The sequence below is a fragment of the Poecilia mexicana genome, unplaced genomic scaffold, assembly GCF_051168715.1.
Source record: "Poecilia mexicana isolate PSO_F unplaced genomic scaffold, ASM5116871v1 scaffold_19, whole genome shotgun sequence".
NCBI classification, from domain to species: Eukaryota; Metazoa; Chordata; class Actinopteri; order Cyprinodontiformes; family Poeciliidae; genus Poecilia; species Poecilia mexicana.
Window position 1 is genome coordinate 23,488,328 of NW_028263388.1, and position 15,756 is coordinate 23,504,083.

The 15,756-nt window shown below is 37.6% G+C and overlaps 2 protein-coding genes and 1 long non-coding RNA gene across 3 annotated transcripts; 2 read left to right on the plus strand and 1 right to left on the minus strand.

Moving 5' to 3' along the window:
• The first annotated feature begins 1 nt into the window (after nt 1).
• LOC148153750 (uncharacterized) lies at nt 2-1,524 on the plus strand. Its single transcript, XR_015766392.1, has 2 exons — nt 2-484; nt 567-1,524. It is a non-coding gene; the product is annotated as an uncharacterized LOC148153750 (long non-coding RNA).
• A 1,063-nt stretch (nt 1,525-2,587) lies between these two features.
• paqr4b (progestin and adipoQ receptor family member IVb) lies at nt 2,588-6,574 on the plus strand. The gene is made up of 3 exons (XM_014998541.2): nt 2,588-2,896; nt 5,015-5,233; nt 6,141-6,574. Exons 1-3 carry the CDS (start codon nt 2,731-2,733, stop codon nt 6,572-6,574), a joined length of 819 nt encoding a protein of 272 aa, XP_014854027.2. The 5' UTR covers nt 2,588-2,730.
• Nucleotides 6,575-8,195: 1,621 nt separating this feature from the next.
• pelo (pelota mRNA surveillance and ribosome rescue factor) lies at nt 8,196-15,521 on the minus strand. Its single transcript, XM_014998540.2, has 13 exons — nt 15,297-15,521; nt 14,639-14,731; nt 13,348-13,498; nt 12,837-12,927; nt 12,189-12,352; nt 10,994-11,054; nt 10,753-10,914; nt 9,912-9,958; nt 9,766-9,839; nt 9,613-9,684; nt 9,124-9,198; nt 8,968-8,999; nt 8,196-8,654 (listed from the first exon to the last, which is right to left on the minus strand). The coding sequence occupies exons 1-13, from the start codon at nt 15,335-15,337 to the stop codon at nt 8,560-8,562; spliced, it is 1,158 nt and encodes a 385-aa protein (XP_014854026.2). The 5' UTR covers nt 15,338-15,521; the 3' UTR covers nt 8,196-8,559.
• Between the last annotated feature and the right edge of the window lie 235 nt (nt 15,522-15,756).

Consider the following 15,756-nt stretch of genomic DNA (forward strand, 5'->3'; position numbering starts at 1 on the left):
ATATAAAAAGGCTTGATAATAAAATGCACGGTTAATTTTGAGCGCTGTCTAAGCTTAATAATGTGAGATAAACTCAATTTTCTTTTTTTTTATGTCTGTTTATATATATATTTTTAAAGTCAGCATATATTTAGTCCTTTGTGTTGTGGAAAGATCGACCGTCTTGATGAAAAACAACACTTTTTAAAGAAAATGTTGACAAATTAATCGTTATGAGCAATCGATTTTAGAGTTACTTATTAATTGATAACTTGCACCATAATTCTCATTTAATAGCTCTTTCTTGCAAAAGTAATCTAACATATATTTTATTGGATTTTTTATTTTTTGCTTTGGCAGGTTTAAATTTTACAGAATCATCACATTAAAGATGCATATCTGGCTCTTTTTTAAAAAAAACCCATTTTATGACGCTGCGTATTTTCACCTTTAGGAGGAAAGAAATATGATTTGAATGGATTCTTTGGGAACAGTGACCATCAAGGTAAGCATCATTTTACTCTAAATAAATAGCTTTTTAAATGTATTTAGTCTTTTTCCTTACTATTTTATTTCTTTTCTCATAGATTGACTCAGCTGAGGAAACAGTCATGTTCCCTATTTCATTGTTTTCAGTTTTGTGTCTGTACATTTTTTGTATGGATGTCAGCCATTTTTATGCATATGGTCCAGTTGACGTATGAAATTGCCAAACTGCAGTATTCATTAGCCTCACAATAATGAATTTAGAAATCAATTAATCGTGAATACTTAGTGTTTCTGCTACCATGTAAGGTTTTTGTCAGGCTTTTACATGTATGTTAATCTGTTGTTTGTGAGATATTAAGATTTACATTGTTTTATTTTGGATAAACGCACCAGAATGTGTGTAAAATGCCAAACATGGACTTTCCATCGGTACTATAAGACAAAAATATGGCAAACTTTTCTGTAAGAAATACAATCTTGGGTTATTTTCATTGGGTAATATAACTGTTTTGGTTGTGTCTTTATTTTATTATAAACCAGTTTTTATTTTTTATAATTTTTGTATCAAAATTCCTCTTGAGTGAGTTACTATCCTAACATATGAAGTAAACAATACAGAGGCGCCTAAATTATTTGAATTTATTCATCCACCAAACTAATTAATACAATTTAGTTAAATTATAAGATATATTTAATCATTTTTTTGATCTGCATAATTGAAGGAAATGCTTATCAGAGCAAAGAATGAAACCATACACCGTCGCAGACTGGTAGAAGGGGAACTGACCTGGAGGCAGTTTTTATTGTCTGTTTTATTTTCCTCTTTGTTTGTATGCAGATTAAATCTTTCACCTTTATGTCCCAGTTCTGTTTTACTGTATATTTCCAGCAGCTCATTTAGTTGCTTTATTTGTTCTGTTTCCCATTCATGTTTAATAAAGCTGTTATTTTTAAATCTTTACTCTAAATACTGCAGCAGTGATTCAGTTTAATTTGTGAAAGTCAGAAAGTTTCATAAATATTGTACAGTATTTGATTAAAACAACCAAATCCAAACTTCATGTCATTTGTTTTACATTTTCTCAACTTTATTTTTTTTATTTTGGGCAAAACACAAAATCTTACCAAGTATTCTTGGTCTAGTTTCAACTTCAAATTTATTTCAGCAAGATAGAAGTTTGTTTTAAATAAATATTACTAAATATTGATAAAGTATCCAGTCCATTGGTAGATTTATCTTAATATATGATATATCAAAATTTAATTTTTTGAGTGAAACTAGAGCTTTTTTTAAATCAATGTTTACTTAACACTTTGTTTTTGCAGTCTAACTGCAGTATTCCTCTTCACTACACTGTAAAAACATAAAATCTTACTAAATATTTTTAGTCTAGCTTCTAGATCAAATAGCTTAGCACCCTTGAAATAAGACTAAACTAACTTAAAAATAACTTTTCAGCAAGAAATAGGAGTTTGTTTTAAGCCAATAATTTGTAAATATTGATTTGTTTAAAAAGTACTAATTCCACTAGCAGATTTATATATATATATGGGATTTAGTACTTTTTTATGAATATGTACAAATTATTCACTTAAAAAATCTTTATGAAAAGTTACTCAGTCAGTTTTGTCTTATGTACTAGTATATTTTCATCAGAATACTGGGTAAGGTTTTGTAGTTTTGCAGTGTGGTGAAGACAAACACTACAGCTGCACTGCAAAAACACAAATCTTACCACATACGTTTGGTCTAGTTTCTAGTTAAAATGTCTCAGCACATTTTAAATAAGACAAAACTAATTTAAAATTAACTTTTCAGCAAAGATATAGGAGCTTGTTGAATCAGTAATTCCACTGGCAGATTATTTCACTTTTAGATTTAATAATCTGCCTTTCTAAAAAGTACTTAGTAATATTTTGAGGTTTTGCAGTGTAGCTTCACTGTTTCTCTTTAAAGGAACTTCTGTGAAGTTAAAGCGCGAATTAGTTATTAACAATGACAAGGAGAAGCTGCATCAGTGCACATGTTCTTTTGCAGGGATTACCCCAGATTAGGAATAAAAGCCGCCTGCTGATTGGCTCGGCTCGAGCCGTGCCACTTGCAGCTCAACAGGTTGCATGCTTGGACTTGCACCTGTCCGGCGATGGATCTCAGAGCGCCCGGGCTTTTCTGCAGCTCATGTGGGAGCCGTAGCTGAGCGGCCTGACCGTTGGGATGTAACCTCAGAGGAAGTGGTAGATCAGCTGCCGTGCGGAGTCGTGATGGGGCTTCACCGGGGTCCGCGGCTCTTGGACTTCACGAAGACGCCGGCGCACCTGCAGTTCAACAAGTACGTCCTGACGGGATACCGGCCCGTTTCCACCGCGCCGGACTGCCTCAGGAGCCTCTTCTACATGCACAACGAGCTGGGGAACATCTACAGTCATGGTAGGCTGTTATAAAACTCTGTTTATAAATCTATGGAAGACCATGTCTGCCACTATGATGGAAAAAAAGAAAACTTCTGTCTCATATTTATAAATAATTGAGATACAACATGAGGAGCATCTTCATTCAGCAGGTTCCTCAAGTAAAAAAAAAACACCTCAGTATTTCCATTTAGGAATCTATGGAAGAACATTTCTGCCACTCTGATGAAAAATATCCAACTTCTATCTCATAATATTTAATAATAATTGAAATACAATAATTGAGATTGGATCATTACACTCATGGTAGGTTCCTCAAATTAATGAAAAAAATTCTGTTTAGCAGTATATGGAAGACCATTTCTGCCAATGTGATGAAATAAAACTTGTAACATAATTATATTTAATATTAATTTTAAAATGTTTTATTACATATATGAACCTACTTGTCGTTAATAAAAGTGACGAGGAAGAGCTTATCTAAGAATTATGACAATGTCTCAAAATTGAGATACCACATCATAATTATGAGAAGGAATCTCATAATTTTGAGAGAGCCATCATAATTATGACTTGGTTATCTCAATAATAATGAAATATTAAGTCATAATTTTGAGATACTAAATTGTATGACTAAGTATCGCAGAGTTATGAAACACTAATCCATAATTATGAGGTAATCTCAAAAGTATGTGGTACTGTCTCATAATTTTGAATTTACTTTCCCTTTGGGATCAGTAAAGAATATTTCAATTTGAATTTCTCATTATTTAGAGATTAGCGACATCATAATTATGAGATATACATTTTTGTTGATTTTTTTTTTCTCCATCAATGTGGCATGAATGGTCTTCTATAGGAATCTGGACCAAAGCTGAACAAAGTGTAAAAGCATCAGAATAAGTGGTGAAACTGCTTTAGCTAATTGGGATGTACTATGAAGGAAGAGCTCAGCTCAGCACATGGTCTGTACTTTCACTTACTCTGGTTACACGCATCCCTGGGGGGAAGTGTAATGAGGATATGGGGCATTAGCTCTAATCTGCCCCAGGAAGCCCAGAGTTGGAAATATCCGACGGTTAACTGGGTCCTTAAAGGTGACTCCTGCTGGGGAAACATCAGTCACCTGCAGACTGGGTCAGAATATTACCCGTTTGGTTCGTTTTTCACTTTTTACTGGTAAAATTTAAAATTTAGAGGTGGGGAAAAAGTTTTATTTTTCTTTTTGTCTCGTTTCCAACGTGACCTTAGGGTCCTTACCACTAACACTCTTACTGAGAGGAAGTGAAGAGGTATTAGCATTAAAGTGCCCCGTGTGTTGGAGCCGCTGCCACTTTGTATTATTTTTGTATTTTTAAAAGATAAAGAGGAAATACTTTGTTTCCTGACTTCAGTTTCATCAGAGGACGTTTCTGTGTAGCTGTTGTGATTAAATGTCACAATAAAAAGTCAACAGTACTCAAAAGTTTTGCTCAAGTAATACTAGCACTACTATGTGTTTACTGAAGTAAAAGTAAAAAGTGGCTGTCAAAGAAATTACAAGAGTAAAATTAATTTGGATAAAAGGCATCTCAAGTAACTGATCAAAAATTGAAGATAATTCATATAAACAGCATAATTACAAAATAACAAAATCAATCACATTTTTTAAAATCAATTTCTATCAATATAAAACTTTAACAACTGAAATTTTTAAAATGTTTGCCTTGTCAAACTTAAAAATAAATTCAAATTTTGAATATTTTCGACTTTTGAGACTGATAATTCCATGAGATTATTCTCAAAACTTTTCTTTTTTTTTGACAGGAATTTACTCCTCCTTTTTTTCCCTAAAAAATATAATTGAAAAGTAAAAAAATTGACTTTTCAAATTGAAATTAATTTTTAAAAAAAAATTTTTTTCAAACTTTGAAATGTCCCTGTTTTCTCTAGATTTCTGAGATTAATCTCAAAATGTCTTGTTGGGAGAAATTTACTTTTTTTTTTTTTTTTTTTTACAACAGTCAATACTCCGTCATAGATACTTCATAATAATGTTACTCAAGTAAATGCAGCTAATTTCCCAGCTCTGGCAGTACCTTCCCATATTACAGGGTGTTTAGGCCTTGTACCCAGGTTTCCTCCATTTCCCCCCCAGGCATCCCCTTCCTGCTGTTCCTGGTGCTGCTGCCTTACAGTATCCCCTGGATGGAGGTGGACAGCACCTGGATCTGTGTCGCCCACTACCTGGCCTGCCTCTGCCCCACCATTGGCTCAGTGCTCTACCATGTGTTCATGAACCACATCGGCGGTGAGCATGTGTACGACACTCTGCTATCCCTGGACATGGTTGGGGTCTGCCTGGTTAACACTCTGGGTAAGAATCCTGAAGGAAAGTCTGTTTAATGTGTTTTCAACACACAGTCAGCAGGTAAACCTGTCACAATAAACAATAAACCAATTAATCACACAATAAATTAAAATGAACACTACAATTTCCATTTAGACAGCAGATGTTAGACTTTTATCCAAGCATTTGGCAGCCAGTGCTAAGTAGCTAGTTTGCGCTACTTGCCTCTTTTTGAATGTTTTTTCTGTCGAAGCTGAATTATTATTTTTTGACATATAATTTTGTTTACCAAGACTTCATAATCTATTTTAATTATTATACATATTACAATAATTTTGTTTATTTTAGATATATAATTTGTTGAACTTAGAAGGGCCTCCTGTCGCTTTAAATCCAAATAAGCAGCTACTGCTGGCCACGCCTTGGAGCTTTGCTTGGGTTGCTAGGTGACGGGCTGGGGTTGCTAGGTAACTGTGGAACTGGCTTACTGGGACTGTTTTTTAAAGGGCTTATTTCCTAGACAAAAGGGCTGGGTGGTTTTTATTTATTTAATTTTTTAAAGGGCTTGGGCAGTTTTTTTAGAAGCAGTTGAGAATCAAATTGAAACATTAAAAACATGGAAAATGTGAATTTGCATAATGGCTACTGCTAAAATCCTGTCTTTTTTAAAATTATCTTTGTTGATAGTAAAAGGGATTGACAAAACAAAATCTATATTAACATAGAACTAAATAAATACAGCAAATGCAAGCAGATCAAAAAGTGTACATATAAACCAAAAGCTAAGTCACAAAAATGTTTTAGTTTTCTTAATTGCTTTGCTCTTTTGAATATATTTTTAAACTAATAAAATTAGGTTGAAAATGTAAAAATGTTTGTTTTATTAGTGCTATAACAGAAGAACTTGATGTATGTCATATCGGTCATCGTCCAGGAGCTCTTCCCATCATTTACATCACCCTCCTGTGCCACCCGGCTGTCCAGCAGGCCGCCATGTTGGCCTACATCCTCCTGTCGGCCTACGGGATCTACTGCGCCACCACGGCCCACACAAACTTCCTGCGCCTGCGGGCGTTCGTCTGGCAGGCCTTGTTCCGCGTCAGCCTCTTCCTGTTCCGGGTTTACGGCAGCGGCGTGGGCAGCCCCGACTCGCTGCGGCTCTTCGTCATCATGGACGCCCTGGCCGTGCTGGGCGGCCTGGTCAACGTGATCCAGATCCCCGAGCGCTTCAGCCCCGGCCTGTTCGACAACTGGGGGAACAGCCACCAGATCATGCACGTCATGGTGGTCTGCTCCATCGTCTACCTGCACTGGGGAACCATGGCGGACTTGGCCTGGATCAAGACCTTCCAGTGTCCCGCTGGGTGAAGCTCTGGATGCTTGAGGATATTTTCACACCTGATGGTCCGGTAGATTTGGTTGGATTGGGGACAAAAATGGCAACATTTGTTACATTTTCAGCTGCTGCAGTTTGCTTTCTACAGAAGCCAAGAGCGGATGTTTTCCGCATATACCTTTTCCCAATGGTTTTCTCAAGATAACTACAGTATTTTTCAGACTATAAGCCGCTACTTTTTCCACGCTTTGAACCATGTGGCTTACAGCTCTGAGGCTTTTCTTTGGATTTTTCGTCAACCACCAGGGGGCGCTTTAGCAGGAAGTGAATCAATGGAAGTCAAAATTGGAAATCAAAGAAGAAAACCCTCATTTTCATTTAGAACAAGCACATGCTAGCAGCAGGCACGATGGAGAAATATTTTCAAACTCATCCCCCTCATCAAGGAAACAACAGAAAGAAGTTCATATGATGCCATTTTTAAGTTGAGGGATGTCGATCTGGCAGTATAGGAGGGAAATAGAGCCGTTGCACGCAAGTTCGGCGTGAACGAATCCATGGTTGGAGACGCAGAGCTGCTTCCTTAATAGCAGACTTATTAAGGATGCAGCTCTCTGCGACGGAAAACTGAGAGCGACAGAGAAACCAGCGGCTAATATATGTACATTTCCAGTTTTTTTTTTTTTAATTGTGGGTGCGGCTTATAGTCCGGAAAATACAGTAGTTAATTTTTCCTTTATTTTCTGGAGGAAACCAGTTGATTTTTCCAGTGGTTTTCTGGAGATTAGTTCATTTCTTGATATAGTTATTTAATTTCCAAATAGTTTTCTCAAGATAATGAGCTAAACATTGTTTTCGAACAAACTTGTTGAAGCCACAGTGGCATGAAGGATGGAATCAGGTTGAACAAACGCATCATCTCGTGATCTAAAGAAAACAAACTTTTCCAGATTAACTCGTTATTTGGATAAAAAACCATCTCAAAACGTGCATGCAGAAAATGTCCGCTCTTGGCTTCCGTAGGTTTCACACTGCGCCACATCAAACCAAAGCCTTTGAAGAACCTGTTCCCCTCCTCGCCTGAGGTGGCGCTGCACCAAAAGCCACTGAAGGAAACGACATGAAGACCTCCTTCTTACCAAAGCGTAAACAAAAATGTAGCATCAAATTTAGTGGTTGTAGAATTTCTTTTTTTATCAAAACACCAACATCTCATTTCTCCCTCCAGCACTAGACTCGCCCGTTTGTTTTGATTGTATTTACCCAGAATGCTCTGTGCTGCAGTTCACTTCCTGCTTTTGGAGTGTATGAATTCAAACCACACCAGTTAATTTCAACCAAACCAAGACCAAAGTTTGTAAGTTTGTCTGCATTAGTTTGACAACACATTCACGCCTCCCCAGACAAACTAGGGATCTATTAAACAGAGCTGCTGTGAACAAACCCTTAAAATGCACTTTAGTTGTAGCTGCTCAAATCCTTTTCGGCAGAAGTTTTTAATGCCAGAGAAGAAGAGGAACCAACCGCACTGTTACTGAACTCTGATATCACTGTATCAGATGAAAATCCTGAGTTACTTGATTCATAGTTTACTGAGCTGCAGCAGTTTCTGAGTTGTGACCAATAATAATAAAAGAGTCTGTAAACTTGTAATGCACAATAAAGATTATATTTTTATATCTTGGGCTGATGTGTTTATTTCATGCATGATGGAAAGTGAAATGAGTCTCAGCAGCATGGTTCTCCTGTTTAATCTCAAAGAAAGATTAGCTGTATATACACTTCAAAAAAAGGAAAATCTCTGAAATAAATCTGGATTTGGCAACAACTGGATTATTGTTATTTTCTAGCTCTTGCAGCTTTTCAAATCGAAAGCATCAACCCACTTTAAACTGCATTCGGTTATGTAGCCACTCAGAGAAACGCGTCACTTCGGTTTTACAAAAGTAGAAAAACTTTTGCTACTTCTGCTGATTTGTTTCAACGACACAGAATCGCTGCAAAGCTGTGAATCGGGTCAGTCTTCGCCTGAGCTGCTGTCGTCTTCGGCGTCCGACAGGTCGGCGATGGGAAACCGCAAGATGGCGGCGACTCCGCTCAGCTGGGTCAGCTCTGAGGAAACAGTTCAGGATATTCATGACTCAAAAACACCAAGAGATTTTTAAGGCATAGTAAGTAAATAAAAATGGAGTGAGGGTGTCAAACAGCACATTTATCTAACAAAAACGATACAAACTAGAAAATACACTCTCAATTCATTTTTACATATAATTTACTACTGTTAGTAAAAAGAATCAAGTTGGCCGCCATCAAAGTTTTAACATTCTGAGTTATTTAGTGAAAAAATACAGTTTAAATGTGGAAATATAAGTGAAACTGATGTGACTGTAGCATTTATTATGTTGACAAAATATCTGCAACTTACGTTCACCAGAGACATGAAGGCTTGAGAATATTCTGCATGGAAAAAAAAAATATGGACAAATCAACTGATCAATATGTATAAATAATGTTAAATATACTAGAAACAAACAGATACAAGGCTAAATATATACAGTATTTAAATATTTATGTTAGCTACCGGACGTTTCCTCCGTTGTCTCTCACGTTGTCCACCAGCCGGACGTATCGACTGCGTGTCTGAATGTCCTGATGTCTGAACGCAGAACAAAAACAAAATGAAGAAAAGAAAAATAAAGAGAGTGAGAAACGACAGGCGGACGGTTTCTAAACCTTCTCATGTCCCGACTTGAGATTCAAGAGTTATCAAAACCTTTGAGTCACATTTCAAAACACAAAAACAAAACTTCACAGAAATATTGGTTGGTTGGTTTGATAGATGAGTGGAAAGATGGCTGATGGATGGAATAGATGGATGAATGGAAATATCAACTTAATGGATGGGTGTATAGTTGGACGAATTGGCAGATGGACGGATGGATCATTTTCATGTTGAAACCAGTAGAAAATGTGAATCAGTTGCAGCTAATGCTAATGTTTTCAGCAGAAACCAGTTCTCCCAGTTCATTCTGTGAACTCGTGACCCCATCCGGTCTCTCTCTCTCCTCACCTGAACAACTTGTCGCTGATCAGCAGCGTGTCGATGGCCAGCGCGTCCGCGGCTCTTTCTACGTGAGCGATTCTGTACAAAAGGGAAAACTAACAAATGAGCGACAGGAGCTGCTGCTGGGCCAAACTGCTGGTTCTGGTTCTGGTTCCTGACCCATAGAAGGCTCTGTCGGGCTCATGCTGCAGCATCTTGTAGAAATCTTCCAGGGCTTTCACTTCTCCAGCCGCCTGGATGTCAAACACAAAAACTGATGAAAACTCCTTGAATAGAGGAGGAAATCAGGTGAAGCTGAAACTCACCTTGGTGTCAGACAACCTGCTGGTCACGGCCGGGTCACACAGGATTTCTGCAGAACAAACAACCAGTTACGCCTTCTGCTGCTAGTTAGGGACGCTAGTTATCAATTATTCTACACACTAACTGATGACAAATTGACAAGTGGCCATTTTCTTAAAAACTTCAGTTTTCTCTTGTATCAAGATGGAAGACCATCATAACATAAAGAGGTTTTTGGGGTATTTTATGCACGAACAGACATATTCATACCGAAGTAACGTCTGTTGTTACTTCGCTTCATTAAGTGAATTAACTCACAGCGGCCCTTAAAATCAATCTTTCTTATTGGCGCCATGTTTTTCACATTTTCTTCTCCCATTATATCCTCCACTTTTCTGTCATCACATCGTCGCCTTCGTCCTGCATCAGTAATTTTTCAGGAAGAAAGTGACGCTGCCCCGTCATGCAGCTCGGCTAATGAGCGCTATTAAAGTGAAACTTGAGGATTTTGTCGACTGTTTAAATTTCAAAACAGAACCGCTTAAAGTGCATTTTGCAGCTCGCACCGGACTCTTGCTTTGACCGTTACTCTTTCTGGATCGGCCGCCATCTTTGATTCTGTATCACCGTTCAGTTCAGCGCCATACAGCACTGGCTCAGCTTCATTGGGACCAACGGCGCCCTCTGCTGGACGGCGGCCAAATTACAACACTAAAAGAAGGACTAAGCGGAAGTTATTAGCTAATCGATTGGAATTATTTTAATCTAGCAAATAATTAATTGACAATTAATAGTAAGTGGATTAATTGTTTGCATCCTTGTAGTAATCATCTGTTTAATTCAAAACATTGCAGCAGCTCCTACCTTTGAGTGAGTATTTGTGGCCTGATGACGAGTGGACCAGCATGAATTTAGGTCGGTTTTCCAGCAGGACCTTGTTGTCCTGTCGCACCGCCTCTTTGAAGACGTAGGCGTAAAACTGGTCCTTGACAAACCCGGGGCTCGCCACGAGGATGCACTTCACCACTGACAGCAACCAAAAAGCAAACCTTCATATGGATTAACAAATTAAAATAGAGAACTTGTAGTTTAGCTATTGTCCTACCCTCAAAATTAATGTGACGAAGAATCGCCTGCATCACCGCCTCGTAGAACCGCTCCAGCGCCTGGAGAAAAGAAAAGAAAAAACTATTTCTGTAAGATACATGTGCTGTACTGCTGCTTACTTTGAAGTGTATATTTATGAAGTGGAAGAAATATATTTAATGAATATGTGTGACATATTCAGTCTTTCTGATCAGTCATAAACGTGTAGTGAAAAAGCAGCAGGTGAGGCAGAAAGTACCACGCCTCACTGACAGGGGGCGTTGCTGAGCCCCATAGACACAACGAGCAACAGGCATTCTTCTTCTACATATTTAAAAGACTGAAAACAGTCAGAGCGGAAAAATAAAGACAGAGCTGCACAGGGCCACTCTCTTGACAGAGATACGTGGAGAAGGATCAGAGTTGGGTAATAACTAGTTACATTTACTGGAGTAAATTTAGAAAAAATAAACTTTTAGGAGTACTTTTACTACGCTGTACTTTTTACTTTTACTTGAGTAATTTCATTATGAAGTATCTCTATTCTTGAGTAAAATTTCTGGATTTTCTACCCACTGAATGGAAAACAAACATGTTTAAACCAAACATCCACCAGACTCAGCTTCAGTTTTTGTTAGTTTATAGTTTTTTCATTGAAAGAAACTGATTTAGAACATTTCCTCTTCCTGATTTTGCTATTTTTTGTTATGTATATTAATTATTGTCATTTTCCTCTGTAAAATACCAAAATTTCCACTTAACTTTATATTTTAGTCCATCTGATGATGTAATTTTTAAAGATTAAATGATAATTTGGTCAGTCACTCAGTACTTAAGTAAACTTAATCTGGAGTAATTTCTTGGATGGCTACTTTTTACTTTTACTTGAACATACATACAGTAGGTTGAAGTACTGCTACTTTTACTTGAGTATAATTTTTGCGTACTCCTCCCACCTCTGAGAATGATTGGTGATTGGACGTCATATAAAATATGAGATCCTACACAATTTTTAATCCTCAAACCCAAAGAAAACATTAAAATATTTTTTAAGTGACCTTATTAAATATTTTTAATCTTTCTTGCTACTATATTAATAGTTATAGTCAAAATTTAAATAAAGCTTCTATATTGGCTTACAGTGTCGTTAGATTTATTGCTGTAATGAGACGAGATGAGGAGAAACCAAACGCCTGGCGCTGCAGCAGACTCACCTTCTCATGCTGGCTGCAGCTTCCCTTCCTCTTCCGAGGAATGGTGACCTCCACTTTGGCTCTCAGCAGGGTCATGGCGGGGGTCACCAGCACCACGTTGGCCAGGCCCTCCTGCATCACCACGGCCGCCACGTCTGCTCTCTGCGCCGGATCGCAGGCCTGCTCTGAAGCGGAGAAACGGACGCGCTTAACGGCGCCTCATGCAGGTTCAGGCCTTATTTATGTTTAGACTTTATGAACCGAGGGCCAAAATCCCCAAACCGAAAGTATTCCGGGGCCAATATTTTTCCCTTCCCCCAATTAAAAACACAAAAATATTGTTGTGAATTCTCAAGAAAAATAACTCAAGAAAAAATGTTTGTGTTGTATTTAATGTTTTCCATTTAAGAAGATATAAAGCTGCCTAAAAAGACCAAATTTGTGCCATTATTGAATTCAGAGGCCACACAAAATTAATCCAAGGGCCACAAATGGCCCACAGGCTGCACTTTGGACAACCTGGTTTAAAAAGTTTAAAATAAAAAAGGTTCAACATGAACAGAATGAATAATTGTGTAATTAAAAAGAGGATTTTAATCTCAGTGTCTTTTTTAATCCTGGTTAATTAAAGATTAAATTAAAAAAAATATGTTTTCGTGTTTATGTTACCGATCCGATCCAGAACCACGCTGTCCCAGCATTTCTTAGCCAGAGTGAACTTCCTGTTGAGCTCGAGCTCGATGGTGTGGTACGCCCCCATCTGGAGAAAAGATGTCATGACAGCCACATTTTAGAGATACAGAAATAAGAGACAGACAGGAAAGAAAGAACAAAAAATAGAAAGAAAGGGAGGAAGAATGAAAGACTAAAAAAGAAACTAGGAAAAAATAAAGAGACTAGAAAAAGGGGAAGAAAGTGTAAAAAAAGACGAGAAAAACTAGGAAAAGAGAGACTAGGAAAACTCAAGAATGAAAGAGTGGAAGAAAAAAGAAAGAAAATGTAAAAAAGAGTAAAAAAAAAAAGGAAGAATAATGAAAGAGTTTCTCTGTTTTTGTTTCACCTGCATTGATCTAATTTCCCAGATATTTCTGTCTATTAATAAAATACGTTTTCATACAGAAGAAAAACTGAACTTTCTTTAAATGTAAATAATAAAAAGCTTTCGAGTAAAGTGTCGGACCTTGACATACTGGTTCTCCTCGATGTTGGTGCCCTTGACTCTGAGCTGACAGGCCTGCGAGTCGAAGTCGATGGCCTCCACAGACAGAGTCAGAGTGGTCCGAACCCTGGAGCTGCCCACGCTTCCTGTGGTCGACTCGGTCTGCACCTTCCTGTGGGAGACAGCAGACAGCAAAGCTGCACTCACACTGCAGGCCTTCATGCTCAATTCACATTTATTTGGTTAAATCAGACTTTTTCTTCCTTTTTTGGGGGTTGCGTGGCCGTTCACATTTCCCAACTTAAGTGACTTGTATGTGTGAACTGCAAACGACCTGAACGTGTCCCGCATGTGCAGTAGAGGGCGCAATGACGTCACACATAGAGAGCATGCTCAGTGATTTGCCAACCACCATTAAAAAGAAGAAGCAGCTCAATGTTTGCGGAAGTAAACATGGATGCTAATGGTGTAGAACATCTTACGGTTTTGAAGTTGTTGTCCGACCGATGTTCTATCTGTGCTGCCTCATCTGTGATGCCAACGTACATTACGTAGCATCGATACGTAGCATCGATACGTAGCATCAATATGTAGCATCGATATGTAGCATTGATATGTAGCATCGTTACGTAGCATCGATGTGCGCATTACCACAAGGCAGGACGGATTAATGGGTAGCACAGACAGAACACCGGAGCGGCACATTAACGACTTAATGGTGATTTTTTTATTTCTATATATCTATAAAGTTTCAGAAAAATATTAAAATATTATTTCTGTGCTGGAGGAGACAGTAACATCTCTGTTATTTTCATGCAGCAGACTAGAATCTACAAATGACTATTCAGAATTATGGTGGTTATGTAACGACTGTGGTGGTGAAAACAGCAGGAAGGAGCGCATTAATGCTTATCTAGTAATTACAGGAGTAATTACCATCTAATTATGTGTTGTGTTATCAATCAGCAGAGTTAAAATGTCGAAGCATTTTTATCAGTGCCCCTGCACTGATTTTTTTCTTCTTTTTGTTATTTTCTCAGATCATCAAATAAATTTGTGCTAAAAGCAGCTTTCAAATGGTGACTATGAAGGAAAGAAGCTCTTCCTACCAGGAATTAATCACCATTATTGAATTAATCATCAACTAATTCGGGATTTGACTAATCGCAGCAGAGCAGCTCTGTCAGGGCAGTAAATAAGCCAAAAAATATATTCATATGTTTCGCACCTAAGATAAAAACACCTTTATATTTAAGTATGTTTTAGAAAATGGCCGGTTTCCTGTCTTGATGTTATGGACATTAATGTTTACCTGATGGTTGAGGCTCTCAGGCTGTCCCCCACTTGGAGCAGGTTATAGGTGTGCCACATGTCCTCCGCCTCCTCTGGCACCAGAGTCACCTGACTGAGGAAGAATAAACACATATTCAACAGTTTTGTTAATTAATTAAAATATGCTTATAATAGAATACTATCTGGGTGAATAATAAAATAAAATCAAGAAAACCCTGATCATCTTCTTCATGAAAAACTGTCTCCAATCAGAGGTTTTATCAAATTCGCTGTAATACGAACTGCTACAGGAGATCTCTCCTGCCCACAGCCATCGCCATCTACAATAGCTCTCTAATTAAATTCGTTACATTTTATTTCCTTTTGGGATCAATACAGCATTTTTTAAATTAATTTGAATTTAATTAGAAAGGTACAAACATTAAATGACGCATGTTGATACAGTAATTATGGCGTAGATAAGTTATGACATAAATGTTGCTACTTGCTCATAGTTTTATGCTTAGTCACAGAAAAGTTATAATATGGACACACCTTAGCAATGCTTTTATGCATTTTTACAAACCCCTTCGCCCGTTAAAGCAGGAGTAGATGCAACTTACACATGCTCGTTTACGTCTACGGTGACACATTTACCAAATAGCATGCTTTTTTAGCTTGCTAACATTAGCACTTACCCGGCATTATCTTTCTCAATATCTTTATTGAGCAACTTCATGGTGGGACGATGGTAAAATGTCAACACAAGTGTTAGCCTAAGCTATCGAGGTTCGCGTTTGACCAAGTTAGATACATTTTTATACCGATAGGAGAGCAAACTAAGAAAAAGCCATGTCTTAACTTTAGAATGAATCACTCAGTTCATGTTGCCAGGCGCTGAGGCATTACGTCACGAGAAAATACGTCTTTCCATTTGGGTCACTTCCGTGGGCGTTACTATGGCAAGCTATTTTATCATTTAATACTTACACGTGATGATTAAAGCATGGATCATTCTTCAGTTCCAGATTTTATTCTAAACCACAGTGCCAGTTTGTAGGAAATGTGTTGAGGTGGGTGATATAGTTAATTGTATTTACTTATTTATACTTTAGTAACTTTTTGTGAAAAAAAACTTTTAAATTTAAATTCAGAAAT

Coding starts and splice junctions, on each gene's coding strand:
- paqr4b (XM_014998541.2), top strand. CDS start 2,731: ATGGGGCTTCACCGGGGTCCGCGGCTCTTGGACTTCACGAAGACGCCG. Junction 2,897..5,014: donor GGGGAACATCTACAGTCATG/GTAGGCTGTTAT, acceptor TTTCCCCCCCAG/GCATCCCCTTCCTGCTGTTC. Junction 5,234..6,140: donor CTGCCTGGTTAACACTCTGG/GTAAGAATCCTG, acceptor GTCATCGTCCAG/GAGCTCTTCCCATCATTTAC.
- pelo (XM_014998540.2), bottom strand. CDS start 15,337: ATGAAGTTGCTCAATAAAGATATTGAGAAAGATAATGCCGG. Junction 12,928..13,347: donor AGGAGAACCAGTATGTCAAG/GTCCGACACTTT, acceptor TCTTTTCTCCAG/ATGGGGGCGTACCACACCAT. Junction 8,655..8,967: donor CCTTCATGTCTCTGGTGAAC/GTAAGTTGCAGA, acceptor CTGTTTCCTCAG/AGCTGACCCAGCTGAGCGGA.